The sequence below is a fragment of the Acomys russatus genome, chromosome 7 (assembly GCF_903995435.1).
Source record: "Acomys russatus chromosome 7, mAcoRus1.1, whole genome shotgun sequence".
In the NCBI taxonomy this organism is placed as follows: Eukaryota; Metazoa; Chordata; class Mammalia; order Rodentia; family Muridae; genus Acomys; species Acomys russatus.
The window spans coordinates 43,085,975-43,103,869 of record NC_067143.1 but is presented as its reverse complement, the minus strand read 5'-3'; the positions used below and the strand labels follow the sequence as shown (position 1 = coordinate 43,103,869).

Genomic DNA, 17,895 nt, shown 5'->3' with positions numbered 1-17,895 from the left:
ATATTAGGAATTACCTACATATAAAATATTTCAAAAAACTGCAGTAAACATCGAACCCCTACCCAGATCTAGCCAATGGACAGGACATTCTCCATAGTTGAGTGGAAAGTGGCGACTGACTTTCACATGAACTCTGGTGCCCTATATTTGACTGTGTCACCTTGATGGGGAGGCCCGGTGGCACTTACAGGAAGGATAGCAGGCAACCAAGAAGAGACTTGATACCCTATGATCATATAGAGGGGGAGGAGGTCCCCCTCAGTAAAAGTCATAGGGGAGAGGAGTAAGGGGAAAATGGGAGGGAGGGAGGAATGGGAGGATACAAGGGATAGGATAACAATTGGGATGTAATATGAATAAATTAATTAAAAAATAAAATAAAAAATAAATAAATAACTCAAAAACAAAAGCTAATGGAAATAATACTTCTATTAGTTTGTTCCTACACACTAAAGAATCATGTCACCCACACTCTATCATATGTATCTTTGCTATGAAACTCACAGACTTAGAGCACTCTTGACTTTCCCACTAGTCAGCTCCAGTTCCCCATTACCTACACAACCACAATTTGAAATTCAAGAGTGTCTATGACTCTGTTGCCCGCCATTGGAGTCTTTTAACCTAACTGGACAGCCTTGTCTAGCCTCAACAGAAGATGTGCTCAGTCCTACTTGATTTGCCAAGGCAGGTTGATATCCACGGGAGGTCTCCCCTTCTGTGAGAAGAAAGGGAGAGGGTATAGGGGAAGGTGAGGGGGGAGGACTAGAAGGAAAGGAGGGGCATAAAATTAATTAATTAATTAATTAATTTTTAAAAGAAGAAGAATATACACATGTAAAAAGTTTGACTAAAGTATATTTTAAATGCATATGCATTGCCATTAATATATGTATACTAGGAATTACCTATATAAAATATTTCAAAGAACTCAAATAATTCAAGGACAGAAATCAATTATAATAGTACTTCTATTTCTATTCAGGGGTATCTCTGGAGGAGGCATATTGTCGTGTGAATGTTCAAACTGGAGTCACCTCAAATTAAGACAACAGTCCCGACAAACTTCACTTGTTCAATTGAAAAAGCATATCCTTAAATATGAAAAGCATCACATCCTGTAGTCTAAATTGTCTCTTAGAAAAATCTAGATTTCCCGGGATTACGACTGCAAATGCATTGGCATATTGAACATTGACAGGAACAGTAACTACACTGTGACAATGATGGCCCCACTCCTTTGCAAACACGAATCTCCTCTCCAACTCTCTGAGGAGTTTCCACAGCATACCTCTGAGGACTTTTGAAGACCATCACGGCATGGGTCAAGAATGAGCGTCTTCTCCCACTTTTGTGCAACCTGATTTGCTTCTTCTATCTTCTGCTCACAACTTTTTTGAGAGTTTAATAACGTCACCTCATAAAATTCTTGAATATCTGTAAAGAAAATGTCAGGAAAGAATGAGAACTGACTTTTTTTACCAGTGTCAGAATAACACAGCAACTCCATTCAATTAAGGTGTTGTTCAACAGTTGAACAGCAAAACAGTAGTAAGTCTATAAATCCAGATATCATTGGGACATAAGAGATAATAGGCTATCAGACTATGTGAAAACACAAATGAATTTCAAAAGAACATAGTGGTAAATGAATTACCCTAGTGTAAAGGGGATACATATTGCATGGTTTTTTGTTTGGTTTGTTTTGGTTTGTTTTTGTTTTGTTTTGTTTTGGTTTTTGGTTTTGTTTTTTCATCTCACATCTGGGGAGGAAGGGGAAAAGCAAAACTAAAGAAGTGTAAGAAAACAAATTTGGAAGGACTAAATATATAAACAACAAACAATAGCATTAATTTTGTTTGGAGTGATCCATAATGGGGAAGATAAAAACTTAACACATGTGTCAAAGGCTTTGAGAAACTATCACGGCCTAAAAAAGAGCAAGGAAACAGAAGACTGACAAAGAGTTACAATGTGCTAACTCAATGGGTTCCTGTAACACAGAGAGACTGAGCTAACACTTAATGAAATGTGATCCAGATATGACCACTAGCTCATGAGCACCTGATGATATGTTACTATTAGCTACAACACTGGTGGAAGGAGTTGATGGTAGGGGAAACACAATGGAGATCTATAGAAAATCCTTGTAATGGCTTTGTAACTTTTCTCTAACGTATAAAACTGCTCCAAAGAAAACATGTTACCAATTAAATTGGCTTTCTAAGGGCATTTTACAATCATAGTTAGGTTCCCCAAATGACCCCAAAAATGTTTTCTGTAAACCTATTTTCATATTTAGGACAAATAAGAGTACAGTTACTACTCCCATCAGGTTACATCATGTAACTTTTAATGAAAAGGTGATTTTGAGGACAACTGCTTGACACTGAATAAGACTGAGTGACCTCCGAATCAGTTATGCCCTGACTAGGACATGTGCTTTAAAAAGTATTGCTGGAATTGAAGCATACAAGGGAGATGTCTAAGCATCAACATCTATACACGCAGCCATGACAAACCAGGATGCTATGACAAATGAGATTCAGGAGATAAAATAATCACTAGAACAGCAGACTTAAAAGTGCCGAGTTTATTGCTCCCTCAGTTCTCTGATACAGAATGCAGAATGTCTATGTGTGATACTTTTAATTACATAATTATTAAAGCACAATAATGAGAAAACAATAATGGTCTAATAAGAATGAACTAGCAGAATGGGTAGAACTAACATAACTTCCAGTAATTAAAAATGTAATTATTTTAAGATACACTAATGAAGTCATGATTGGACAAAGCATACAGGTAATCATTTTAATTGTTTTCTTTTGTTTTTCCAGACAAGGCTTCTCTGCATAGCCCTGTATATCCCTAGCTGTCCTGGAACTCACTCGGGAGACCAGACTGGCCTCGAATACACAGTGATCAGCATGCCTCTACTTCATGAGTGCAAGGATTAAAGGCATGTGCCATCACTATCTGGTTCTTATAACTTGAGAATATGTCAATATTTTAGTAAGAAAGATGGAAGAAATGTTATGGTTAGTACGAAATATATCAAAATGGAATTCTATGGCACCAAGACAGAGAAAAATCTTAAAATAAGCAAAGAAAGAAAGAAATCAGCTTTCAAAAAAACAATAAACTAAAAACTTCAAACTCTTGAGATAGAATAAGCATCATCATAGAATTGTTTCACGTTGCTTAAAATAGTTGCGCTAGAATATAAAAAGAACACTCAAACTATAAGAAATCTAATACAAAACTGGTAAAATATAAGAGCACACATTTCACCAAAATATAACGCTCAACATCATTGGAAGAATGAAAATTAAAACCACAATGAGATAGTGCCATACATTCATTAGAATGATTATAGTCAGATCTGATTATCTGGAGCACTGACAGGAAAGAGAGGGAATTGGAACTCCTGTGTACAAACAAATTATAAAACTCTGAAAAAGAGTTTGGAAGTTTTTTCAAGAGATACACATGCTATTATTAATTCATCTAGTCATTCATTCTGTTGTTGTTTGTCTAAAATAAAAGTAACTATATATACATATATATCCATGTCTATTTCAAAAGTGGTCCATGGGGATAAACGAAATGTATTTGAATAGATGATCAAACAAACAAAGTCTAGTCAAGCACACAATAGAATATCACTCAGCTATAGAAAGAGGAAAATCTTATATTTTGAATGGATAATCTTTCTATCATGGCTATGTTAATAATGTATACAAATAGCCAGATATTAACTTGTGTACATCACACATGTGCCACTTATTACACTTTCAAGTACACCTCAAAAAACAAGACAATATTACAAAGTACAAACTGAGAGAAGGTATTTAGGCAAATAAACAATACCCAGGGAAAGAGCTCAACAATTGAAACAACTACATATAAACACCGAGGAAAATAACAGCAAAATTCTGAACAAGCATTTAATAATTAAAAAGTACATATAACTTATAATACTGGCGGATGATTCCCAACTTGTAATGGAAGAAATGCCAAGTAACATAATAATATAATACCACTTATAATTTAAGTAATAAAGCCTGAAAATACAACAAGAAAGAAAATGATATACGTAAGTGCTAAATGTTGTAAGTACTTCAGAACACAATGTTTACTCCCAGAAAATTGGTCGAGTATTTTTGCTACAAGCAGCTATTTCTGCTCTTCAGTATGCGTTCTAGTTAAACCCTTGCACTTAATGCATTCAACAGTATTCAGAACCAATACGTAAGTATAGCAACGTGTTAGGTACAACCCAATGCTTATCAAAAAGAAAGTAGATTGACTGTGGCATGTTCTCAAAAGGAAATTTATAAAGAAGTGGAATAAAATATATGATGAAATCACATAGATAAATCTTACAAACATAACATTGAATAACAAAATCAATTCTCAAAATAAAGACTTCATTTTTTTTAATTGAGAAGTGTATAAAAGTAAACTCTATATTTAGGAATCCATATGTACATATGTGACAAAACATTTAGACCAAAGCAAAGGAACATATGCAAATAAGACAGAGTTTTCCTGGACTTCAAATGGTACTAGGTACACAATGTTAAGTTGAAAACACTGTAAGTCAAAATGTTATGTGCCATGTACAATACAACCAACCCAGAAAACAGCACAGCTTACCAGCTGAGAGCACTGAGCTCAACAGTTGCTTACCACTGTCAGCAGCTTGAGCTCACTTCGGTGGCCCAGTATTGCAAAGGTAGATGCTAAATGGGGAAAAATAAAAATGCATGGTACAGTTTCCACTAAATGTGTACCACCTTCACATTACTGCAAAGCCAAAAATTAGCAGTTGTGTCATCACCACGTTAGAGACTGCCCATAGTCACAGCAGTGCACAGGCTGGGCACGCTAGATAAAGAAATGAGACAGGGAAAGAACAAGAAGGTGGACAAGAATTGACAGGCAGGATCTAGCACCGGCACTGGATTTGAGGGTCAATTTCCAAGATGCTTATGTTTTCATGATTTTATATTTTTAATTAAAGTATGGAACTTTTCATGACTATAAGAATTTCAGGCTGAGTATACTTTGTTTCCTTGTTGAACAAACTAATAGGGTACATAAATGTAGGCTTAATGGAGTCAATACAGAATATACAAATAAGGTGTGGTGGTGCATGCTTGTAAAGCCACCACTCCAGAGGCAGAGGCAGGTGAATCTCTGTGGTTTTAAAGCCAGCCTGATTTACATCGCAAATTCCACACCAGCAGCCTGTTCTACAAAGCAAGTCCAGGACAGCCAAGGCTGCACAGAGAAACCCTGTCTTGAAAAAAAAAAAAAAAAAAGAAAATCCCAAGTTTAAAAATCTTTTAACTTTACATGTGGCTACAACTTTATTCTGTCTCTCTTCCTAAAGTACCTCTGAAGTAGGCTTGAAGTGCCTGAGAACAGAAGGCAAAATCTGCAAAGACAACAGCCCTCAGAATTGCTATTTCTCAAGGGTACTGAGTTTGCAAAGGTCAAAGAGATAAGGGGGGGAAACTCCAGAAAGGAAGACATGTTTATATCATCAGGTCTTGAGTATTTGTTAAAAAGGAAAAAAAATTCTAAGATCTACAGCTATAGTCTTTTTAAAGAATAATTATGTACAAATAAAACACTTTTATAGATAAAATTTCCCTTTTTCCCTCTACATCATTTTAAGGGTGCAAACCTGTTTTGTACACAGCATTTCCAAAGTTGCAAATTTTGAAATATTAGAGATATATGTTATCCGAGCTATAGTTAACAAGTTTCACTTTGAAATAAAATATAGAACACTGGCATTGCAACCTTTAGATATTTATAAAGACATTAACTTTATGCTGAATGTGTAACTTATTTTAATTTGTATCTTCTGAAGTGACAGAACGCTCACAGTATCCCTTGCTCCTTTGTGTCCTTAATAAACTACTAGGGAAGATGATGCAAGCTCAGTTAAGTCAATGACTACTTACACTTGAAAGCAACTGAACTATCAATGTCAAATTTCACTTGCAGTTAGCAAGCATTATTTTTAATGCTGACATAAGCCCATTTGTTATTTTTCATGCTTCCCTCTTCAGCACCCTTCCATGTTACTGCTTCTCTCTGCCACTTTCCACAACTCCCACCACCAGAGTTCAGGCCCAGGCTATGGCCTTTTTGCAGTCTTCATCTAGACTCAATGTCTTTCCCCGACAAAGAAAGTCTCCTGCCCCTTAACGTGTGAGATGGCATCAGCATGGAAATCGTTCTTACCAAAGCTCATTTCAACTGAAGGGGAAGTAGTAACACCAAGGCAGCCATGGTGAAAAGAAACGTGTTGCTGTGGGGAGCCCTGGATGAGGGCAGGAAAAGAACCCTGCTATTTTCCTCTCATTCTAACAGCAAGTTGCTTCAGTGCATTTAATATTTCCTTTAAAATTCTCAATCATATTAGAAGTAGTCATTTACTCACATTTCTACATTTCAATTAAATACATCATTTCCACATAAAAAGCAAACCCCCTCGAAAACAAAGACATTATCCTATAGATCCATTTATTCTCTGATATCAAACATCATCATACTTGCAGTTAGCAAGACAAACTAAGTGTTTGCTGATATTGGTTTATTTGCATTTCCTCTCTGAGGTGAAACAACAACAACAAAAATAAAATAAAATAAACTATTGAACAAAGTCAAATCCCTCTCACTCAAGACATCAGGAAACTTGCATAGTATTTAAATGACACTTGTATGACCAGACTGTTGGATCTTACTAGCTCAGACATTTTATTTTTATTTTTCACATTCTGTTTTGGACCAAAAAATAAAAAGGGGGCTTGCAATCTCTAAGGACATTTAAAGTAAATTCCTCAAAGAAGTAAGACCTATCCATTTTAAGCTCACAATATTTTTAAAAGCGAGTCAATAAATTATTGTCAAATTAGCATGTGAATCTTTTTCAAACTAGCAATTCCACATGAGTCACCTGGGGTTATTTGAGTCTGAATCTGTATTTTTAACAAGCCCCTGGAAATACTCATGCTCCCTGATGTACTGGCAACACTAGACCTTAGAAATAGCAGCTGGGGTCAAACTCTAACACCCGTACTCTCCTTTCACACAGCTCTTGCTCAATTATTGCATCTTCTGAGTGAAGATATAGGTAAAGAGAAGTCTGGGTAGAAAAAGCAAACCCATCAAGTGACTGAAAAATAATAATCATAACTACTTAGGGGGCATTGCTGACTCAATCAATTTACATTATGCTAGACTCTCAACTGAAAGGAACCACATTCATTTCTCTGCCGTCAGATAACTGAAACAGCAACAAACAAACAAACAAAATCCACTGACGCTTGATGTCTGAAATAGTCCCAGAGCAATCTCTTGTATGTTTTAACCCGAATCCCTTACAAATAAGATCTGGCCTCGACGGTGATGATTTTGAGACAGTTAGGTCTTTAACTGTCAAAAAGATTGTTCAAGAGAATCTATAAGAAATGGGACAATCTTAAACATCCTTAATAACTAATGGACTATAATAATTTCATCTACTCCCAAATAGACACAGTACGACTCAACACTTCTTCAAACTCACCCCACAGCTCCCATTAAGACACATTTAAGCAGATCCTCTGAAGTGATTATGTTCTACATTTACAATGAGAGTTGGTATTGTTTAAATAAGCAAATGCATCTGACAAACTGAATATATGTGTGGTTTAAATTGGAGGTGGATTCATTTGACTTGAATCAGAAAGAAAGTATGACCTTAAATCATGAATCCTCTATTATATGGGTCACTAATTGTTCCACAATTATTATTTAATCATAGTAAAACAAAAAAAAGGTGGTGTAGAAAATAAAATACTTTTCAATTTGTCCTTAAAGACAGGGATAAAAATGATACAGTAAGAATAATATTACAGGAATAACTGCAGTTACCTGTCTTTACCAGAAGAAACCTCTCTAGAGGGTGATACCATGGTTTATTTTGGCACATTTGATCACATTTAGCTATCAGTCACCATAGCTGTTTACTGCCAAAAAAAATTCATTGAAATGAGCTGAGGATTTTCTCCTTGCAAACTTAGAATGATAATCTTGTAAGATATGCTCACTTTTGAAACAAATGCCTTATTCTTTGTCCCCCATACTGTGTTGTCTATGGAGTTGTCAGTACCATGCACCTGATTAAGAGTTCAAGCAAACAATGCAACACCATTGATTTTTACTGTATCCAATGATGTTACAAACTGCAAACTTAAGGTTCTATTCCCCTTTCTGGACACTTGCTTCTGTCACGTCAAGGGGGGGTGGCGGACCAGAGAAATCCTCATATTCAATTTCCTTATGCTGCATATACATCTCTTACTTCCTTTCCTGCAAAATAAAAGGCCATCACTGCATTGGTCTGTTTTCTATGGAGTCCCAGACTACCATACACAGATGCACTGATGTGGTGCTCCATAAAAGTTTTAACAGTATAATAAGTGACAACTTTATGCTTCAGAACCAGACAATTTTCTCAAAAGGAATTGTCTGAGACTAGAGAAATGGAGTTGAATATGAAGTAGTCTAGTATCCTTTCTGTTGCTGGGCAAAAACTATGAAAATAAGAATGTTAGGGGAGGGGAGCAGAGGAGAGGGTTTATTTGATTTACATTTCTAGGTCACAGCCCATCACTAAGCCAAGTAAAGACAGACACTCAGGGCAGAAACCACAGAGGCATACTGCTTGATGGCTGGCTTGTCCATAGGTCCGTGCTTAGCTAACATTCTTATACGGCCCAGAACCACCTGCCGAGAGATGACTCCACCTATCATGAGCTGGGCCTTCCTGTACTGATTAAAAAATCAAGACAATTCCATACAAGCATGCCTGTAGGCCAAACTTATCTGGACAACTCCAGAACTGTAACTTTACTCTCAGAAAATGACAATTAAAGGTAAGGACACGAAGAATAAATTAAAGGTGAATGTAAATGAGAATAAAATACAAGTTGAATTTCACCACCAAGAATAGAGTGAAAGGAAGGTTGCTGGTTGGTATAAATTGAGTATGCTATAGACATATACAAGAAGCAAAGCAGGGGTGAGTGCAAAGGACTCAGGCAAGAGGTAACCTAGTTGATATTTTAATGTAGGACCAAAACACAACACACAAAAATTTCAATGCAAAAAAATTTCTAGTTTTCTGATATGGCCAGGTGTCCTTTGTTCCCAGACAAAGCTCAAGTAGGGAGGAATAAAAGGAATATGGGGAAGATTTAAGATGGTGGAGCCCAGCGCACTAGGTATCTGAGTAGCAAGACTTCAGTGACTGCAGAGCGAGCAAGAGGCTGTGCTGTGGACTGCAAAGCACCAGCATCTGTGTTCCCCAGATGAGAGGATAGCCCATAGGTGCCAGGAACAAGCTCTTCCAGCCTATGGCCACCCACTAATCCACCATCCTGAGGAAAGCTCCCGGTTCCAAAGGCACACACTTCCAGCCTATGGCCATCCAACTCCTGTGATACTGGAAAATAATTCCAGCCTCCGTTAAAGGGCTCTACTTGAAGAGACCAGCCAGACCTCAGGAGCATACACGATCTCTCTCCAAGATGCTGGTGCCCAGCACACATGGTATCTGGGCAACTTGAGCTCAGAGACCAGCTCAGAGCAAGTATCCAACTGCAGACTCCCGGAGTTCCCTGCAGTGAGAGGAGGGATCCTGGGTTCCTGAGGAGATCAGACAATCCTCAGGATCATACAGGCTAGACACCCGCATGCCAATCACCTGCCTGTGTATCTAACTAGGAAACATTCACCTGAGAAAAAAGGCAGGCTAATCCCTAAGATGCAGCAGCCAGTTCACAACCATACCCACCATCCTGAGGATGGCTGCTCCAGGAGCATCTAGCCTCCTGCCCAGGGCTCTTCATGAACACTTGAGAAATCCAGCAGGCACCAGGAACAGCCAGCCAACACCAGAGGCAATCAGATGGCCAAAGGCCAGTGTAAGAACACAATCACCAAAAGACATGACAATATGGCACTTCCAGAAACCAGTTATCCCACTGCATAGCCTAACTCAACTGAAACACAAGAAAGCAACCTTAAATCTGTGCTTCTGAAGATGATAGAGGCCTTTAAAGAGGAAAGAAATAAATCACTTAAAGAAATATAGGAAAATACAGTCACACAGATAGAGGCCCTTAAAGATGAAATAAATAAATCACTTAAAGAAATACAGGAAAAATATAAACAAACTGGTGATGGAAGTGAATAAAATGTTTCAAGACCTGAAAATGGAAATAGAAACAATAAAGACAACACAAACTAAGAAAATTCTGGAGAGGGAAATCTTAGGGAAGAACAGAAACTACAGAGTATGCATCATCGAAAGAATACAAGAGATGGTAGAAAGAATCTCAGGTGTAGAGGATACAATTGAAGAAATAGATACATCTGTCAAAAATGTTAAATCTAAAAAATTCCTGACATAAACCATCCAAGAAATCCAAGAAAAAAAACTACGAAACCTAAGAATAATAGGAATAGATGAAATAGATTCCCAGCTCCAAGGCACAGAAAATATTTTCAACAAAATCAGAAGAAAATTCTCCAACTTAAAGAAAGATATGCTTATAAACATAAAAGAATCCTACAGAACACAAAATAGATTAGCCTAGAAAAGAAAATTTTCCTTCCCCATAATAATCAAAATACTAAATGTACAGAACAAAGAAAAATATTAAAAGCTAAAAGGAAAAAAAGCCAAGGAACATATAAATACAAACCTATTAGAATCACACCTGTCTATCTTTTCAGAGTCTCTACACGTCAGATGTCTTGTAGACCCTAAGAGACCACAAATGTCAGCCCAGACTATTGGGCAAAACTTCCAATCACCATAGATGGAGAAAACAAGATATTTTACAACAAAACCAAATTTAAACAATATATATCTACACACAAACCCATCTCTACAGAAGATATTAGAAGGAAATTTCCAACCAAAGGAAGTAAACTACACCAAGGAAAACACAGGAAATAAATAACTTTATTGCACAAAACCAAAAGAAGAGAAACACACAAACATACTACAACCACAAACCTCAAAATAACAGGTGCTAGCAATCATTGGTCATTAATATCTCTCAACATCAATGGACTCAATCCCCAAATAAAAATAAACAGGCTAGTAGACTGGATTGTAAACAGGATCCACCATTCTCCTGCATACCAGAAACACAACTCAGCAACAAAGATAGACATTACCTCAGAGTAAAAGGCTAGAAAAAGGTTTTGCATGCAAATAGACCCAAGAAGCAAGCAGGAGCCATTCTAATATCTAATAAAATAAACTTTCAATCAAAATTAATTAAGAAAGATAAGTAAAGACACTGCATATTCAATCCTGAGTATCTATGCCCCAAATGCAAAAGTATTCATATTTGTAAAAGAAACATTAGTAAAGCTTAAATCACACATTGATTCCCACATATTAATTGTGAGAGACTTCAACCACCCACTCTTATCAAAGAACAGTACATTGAGATAGAAATTAACAAATAAATAATTAAACTAACAGATGCCACGAATAAAATGGACCTAACAGATATCTATAGAACATTTCAACCAAACACAAAGGAATATACATTCTTCTTGGCAACTTATGGTATCATCTTCAAAATTGACCATATACTTGGTCTCAAAGCAAGCCTCAACAGATACAAGAAAATTCAAATAATCCCTGGAATTGTATTAGACCACTATGGACTAAAACTAGAATTCAACATCAAGAGAAACAAGAGAAAACCTACAAACTAATGGAAACTAATGAACAATTCTACTCAATGACCACTGGGTCAGAGAAGAAAGAAAGAAAGAAATTAAAGACTTTCCAGAAATAAAGGACATGTCCAACCTTATAAGACACAGTGAAAGCAGTGCTAGGGGGAAAGTACATGCCACTAAGTGCCTTCCTAAAAAAAAAAAAAATGGAGAGTTCTAATACTAGCAATTTAAAAGCACACCTAAAATTTCTATAACAAAAAGAAGCAAACGCACCCAAGAGGAGTAGATGGCAGTAGTAATCAAACTCAGAGCTGAAACCAATAGTTTAAAAACAGAAAAATACAAGGAATTAGTGAAACCAAGAGCTACTTCTTTGAGAAAATTGACAAAATAGACAAACCTCTAGCCAAACTAACTAAAAGGCTGAGACACAATATCCAAATTAACAAACTAAGAAATGAAAAGAGGAACATAGCAACAGACACTAAGAAAATCCAAAGAATCATTAGATTTTACTTCAAAAAGCTGGATTCCACAAAATTGGAAAAATCTAAAAGAAATGGATGATTTTCTTGATAGATATCACTTACCAAAGTTAAATAAAGTTCATGTAAAGAGTTTAATCAGTCCTATAACTCCTAAGGAAATAGAAGCAGTCACCAAGTCTCCCAACTGAAAAAATCCCAGGGCCAAATGCTTTTTAGTGCAGAATTCTACTAGACATTCAAAGAAGAGCTAATACCAATGCTCCTCAAAATATTCCACAAAAGAGAAACAGAAGAAACATTGTCAAACTCATTCTATGTAGTCACAGTCATCAGGATACCTAAACCACACATAGACTCAACCAAGAAAGAGGATTTTAGAACAATTTCCCTATGAACATTAATGCAAAAATACTCACAAACCAAATCCAAGAACACATCAAATATATCATCCAACATGATCAAGTAGGTTTCATCCCTGGGATGCAGAGATGGTTCAACATACAAAAATTCATCGATGTAATCCACCATATAAACAAACTGAAAGAAAAACATCATATGATCACCTGATTGGATACAGAAAAAGCCTTCGACAAAATCCAATTCTTATTCACGATAAAAGTATTGGAGATAACAGGGATATAAGACCCATACACAAACATAATAAAGGTTATATGCAGGAAGCCTATAGCCAACATCAAATTAAATGGAGAGAAACTCAAAACAATTCCACCAAAATCATAACAAAACAAGGTTTCCCACTCTCTCCACATCACCTCAATATAGTACTTGAAGTTCCATCTAGACCAATAAAACAACTAAAGGAGATCAGAGGGATATAAATTGGATAGGAAATTGTCAAAATATCCCTATTCACAGATGATATGATAATATATAAGTGACCCCCAAAATTCTACTAGAGAAAACCTACAGCTGATAAATACCTTCAACAAAGTAGCTGGATAAAAGAATAATTCAAAAAAAATCAGTACCTTTCATATATAAAAACAGCAAATGGGCTGATAAAGAAATTAGGAAAGCAACACCCTCATAATAACTACACAAAAAATGTAAAGTATCTTGATGTAACTGTAACTAAGCAAGTGAAAGATCTGTATAACAAGAACTTTAAGTCTCTGAAAAAAGAAACTCAAGAAGATACTAGAAGATGTAAAGATTTCCCATGCTCATGGATCAGTAAGATTAACATAGTAAAAATGGTCATCTTAAGAAAAGCAATCTACATATTCAATGCAATTCCAATCAAAATACCAACACAATTCTTTATCTACCTTGAAAGAGCAATCCTCAACTTGACATGGAAAAACAAAACCCCAGAATAAATTCAATAATCCTTTATAATAAAGGAACCTTGGAGGCTCTTTCTCCATCCCTGACTTCAAGCCATACTACAGAACAACAGTAACAAAAACTGCATGGTATTGTCTTAGAAATGGAGTGGTTAATCAAGAAAATTGAATAGAAGTCCAAGAAATAAACATACCCACCTATGGACACTTGACATTTGACAAAGAAGCCAGCACCATACAATGGAAAAGAGGAAAAGCATCTTCAACAAATGGTACTGGTCTAACTGGATGTCTGCATGTAGAAGTGGGCAAAGAGATCCATATTTATCATCCTGCACCAAATTCAAGTCAAAGTGGTTCAAAGTCCTCAACACATAAAACCAGAAAAAGAAAATGGGAACCAGCCTTGGCCAGGAGACAACTTCCTGAACAGAACACCAATTACTTAGGTTCTAAGATCAACAATTAATAAATGGGATTTCATGAAACTGAAAAGCTTCTGTGGGGCAAAGGATACTGTCAACAGAACAAAATGCCAGCCTACTGATAGGGAAAAGATCTTCAATCAACTCTACATCTGACAAAAAGGCTAATATCAAAATTTATGTAAGAACTCAAGAAATTAATCACCAACAAACAAAATAATCCAATTAAAAATGAGGTACAGAGCTAAACAGAGAATTCTCAACAGGGGGATCTTGAACGGCCTGGAAACACTTAAAGAGATGCTCAACATCAATAACCATTAGGAAAAGGCAAATCAAAATAATTCTGAAATTCCATCTTATACCTATCAGAATGGCTAAGATTAAAGACAAATACAAACAGCCATATCACTATGAATGTAACATTTACATAACTCATGATCGTCTCATGGTTCTTGTTGTATGTCGTTTGTTTTATTCATGTGAAGTGAAATAAATGTATATGTTTAAAAAAGAAAATAAACAATGATTAGTGGATTTAAAAAAAAAAACACTCCATTGACAGCAGGTGAGGATCTGGAGAAAGGGGAACACTCCTCTATTGCTGGTGGGAGTGATAACTTGTACAACCACTTTGGAAATCTATCTGGTGCTTTCTAGGAAAATTAGGAACATCTCTACCTCAAGACCCAGCTATACCACTCCTGGGCACGTACCCAAAAGATGATCTATGATAAAACAAGGATATTTGCTCACCTATGTTTATAGCAACTTTATTCATAACAGCCAGAAACTAGAAACAACCTAGATGTCCCTTAACCAAAAAAAATGGATAAAGAAAATGTGGTACATTTACACAATGGAATACTACTCAGCCATTAAAAACAAGGACATCATGAAATTTGCATCCAAATGGATGGAACTAAAAACAATCATACCGAGTAAAGTAACCCAGACTCAGAAAGACACATGTGGTATGTGTCACTTACAAGCAGATATTAGCCATATTAGCCATATTGGGTCTGTAATAACAGACCCAAAGAAACTATGTAACAAGAAAGGCCCAAGGGAGGTCCTCCTTGAATCTCACTCAGATGGGGAAATATAATAGGCAGTGGAAATGGAAGTATAGCAGAAACTAGATAGGAGAGGGTGGGGGGAGGGAAACAAAGGGGGAAATTAGATGTGAGAAGAGTCTGGAGGGGAGGGTTGAGAGCCTGGAAGAAAAGGGAAAACAATAGTGGGGGCATTACTGACAAAAGCTAGAGACCTGCAACAGGGTAGACTACAGGGAGGATATAGGGCTGTCTCTAGCTGAGACTCCTAGCAGAGGGAGACACGAGACCACCTTCTAGTCAGGCAGGACCTATAGTGGAGGGAGGGGGAACACCAATCCACCTACAAAACCTTTGAACCAAACCTTACCCTGCCCACAAGATATGCAGAGATAAAGATAGAGACTCAAGGAATGTCCGACTAATGCCTGGCCCAACCTGAGACGCACCGCATAAGAGAGAGCCAACCCGCCACCATTAAGGATATCTTACTATGTTTACAGACAGAAGCAAAACTTAACTGTTCTCTGCGAGGTCCCACCCAGCAGCTGATTGAATCAGATGCTGAGACTCACAGCCAAGCATTAGGCAGAGGTCGGGGTCCTGTGGAAGAGGGAGGGAGGGAGGGAGGGAGGAAGGACAAAAAGGACCCGGAGGGGACAAGAACACTGCAAGAAAACCAGAGTCAACTAACCTAGACCCATGGAGGCTTACAGAGATGGAAGCACCAACCAAAGAGCAGGCATGGACTGGACCTAGGGCCCCTACATATATGTAACCAAATCGCAGTTTGATCATCATGTGGGTCCCTTAGTATGTTGAGCAGGTGCTGTCTAACATGTACTCTGTTCCCTGCTTTCCATCACTTCGCCCTTACAAGGCTCCTTGCCTGGCCTCAGCAGATGAGGATAAGCTCAGTCCTGATACAACTTGGTGTGCTGGGGTGGATTTGCTGGGGGAGGGCCTCTCTTTTCTGAGGACAAGGGGAGGGGGTAGTGGGAAGCAGATGGGAGAGAGGGACCTGGAGGAGATGAGGAAGGGGCTATGATTGGGATATAAAGTGAATATGTAAATTAAAAATAAATTTTAAAAAATTTAAAGGTATTGGGGCAGGAATGATGAAGGGCAAGGGGAAGAAGGGGGAAACGGGGCGGGGGGGAGAGAGAGAGAGAGAGAAGAGAAGAGAAGAGATGGAAAGAAAAGAGGAAGGCACTAACTGGAGGCCGACATTCACACATACGAGTCTATGGAGATAATTCTCATTTAAGCTATCACAGCAAATATAAAACTTGAAGCTGAGAGAATGGATATATAGGAGTCCTTAATGCTAGGCATAATTTTCCATAGGCTTTAAATTATATCACAATAATAATTCTTTAAAAATAATGTAACTATGTGGTAAGAATAAGTGTACAATTTAGACATGGAAGAAATACCTAAAAGAAAGAAGACTCAATAAGAACAAATTATGATAAGAATATGATTTTTAAAATCAGACAGAATATTACCATTGTATAAAGAAGACAATATATGTTGAAAATCCTTTATTCAAAAAAACTTGTGACCATATCTGAAATAGTTTTCATGGATTTTTCAATTTTTTAATATCTACATATCTATAATAAGATATCTTGGGAATAAGACCTAAATCTAAATGCAAAATTCATTCATGTTTGAAGGTAACTATATTCAGTACTGTTAGTACATCTGCATAAAAGGTCACTTGTAGAATCTGCCACTGGCAGCACATCAGCATTTTGGAGAATTTCAAGTTTCACATTTTTGAATGCTCAACCTAAATAATAATGTGGAAGTTAAAGTATAAATTCTAATTTTCAGTTCTGGCTCTGCCTCTTGCTAAATATGTCACCTTTGGCAACATTATTTAATTTCTCCATGCCTCCATTTCTTCACCTACATATTTTACAGACACAAGCATTCCATATAATTAATACATAGAATATGCTCAATAACAATCAACCAAATTTTTATTAATTTGGTAATGTATACACAAGTGTTCTCATTAAATATTAAATACCTGGACACAGCATATGTTTAACCAGGAGCCATATTTTCTAGAAACAGTAAGAGTGAAGAAACTTAGAGCAATAAAGCAGAATTAATACTTGTAGTAAAAAAAAATATTTGTAAAATTTTAGTTGGCTAATTGAAGTGAAAATCCTCAAAGAAATGCATAAAGATGTGCATTAAGCAACACAAGGCATTCTATGCTTCAAATAAGGACTTTAAAAATATAACATCTAAAACAACTCTTTGGGTTTTTTGGTTTGTTTGTTTTTTTAACTTTACACCAACGAATTTATTGATGAATTGAGGGATACAAGTTTAATGGGATAATAAGGCACCACTGTGGGTTAAAACAATTTGCTATACAGCAAGGGGGTGTAATCTTAGACACTTTGAATATGTAAGCCAAAAAGCGCTGAAGTGCTCTCACACAGATCAGTATCAGACAGTTCTTCCCTTTGACACAATCCTTACAGTACATCATTTGATCTCAAAGTCTGACAGGTATTTCAGAAAGAATTCCCCCAATCTTGTAGACTCCATTTAGCCATCCTGGCCACTCCCCTGCTTCTCACCCTGTTTGCAGTGTTTCTGTTTGGGTTTTTAATAGAAATTTCTTTCCTAAGGAGTTGCTTACACATCTTTGCCTTCCAAATCAACAACACAAGCAAGCAATATCAGAGACAGACAGCCAAGTCCAGATTCATGCAGACACAGTCCGGAAGCTGCCTGGTTCAGTGAAGCCTAAACCAAGCTGACATTGTCAAAGAAGTTGAGCTGGGTCAACTTAAAGACCTCTAACGTCACCTCCATGGGT

At 36.8% G+C, this 17,895-nt stretch overlaps 1 protein-coding gene across 7 annotated transcripts in view; it reads right to left on the bottom strand.

Moving 5' to 3' along the window:
- Dlg2 (discs large MAGUK scaffold protein 2) overlaps window positions 1–17,895 on the bottom strand; it is a 1,899,378-nt gene that overhangs the window by 1,658,398 nt on the left and 223,085 nt on the right. For all 7 annotated transcript variants that reach the window (XM_051148923.1, XM_051148943.1, XM_051148920.1 and 4 more), the window contains exon 3: window positions 1,292–1,437. In XM_051148923.1, coding sequence (XP_051004880.1) covers window positions 1,292–1,437 — 146 coding nt within the window. The remainder of the gene's footprint in view (window positions 1–1,291; window positions 1,438–17,895) is intronic.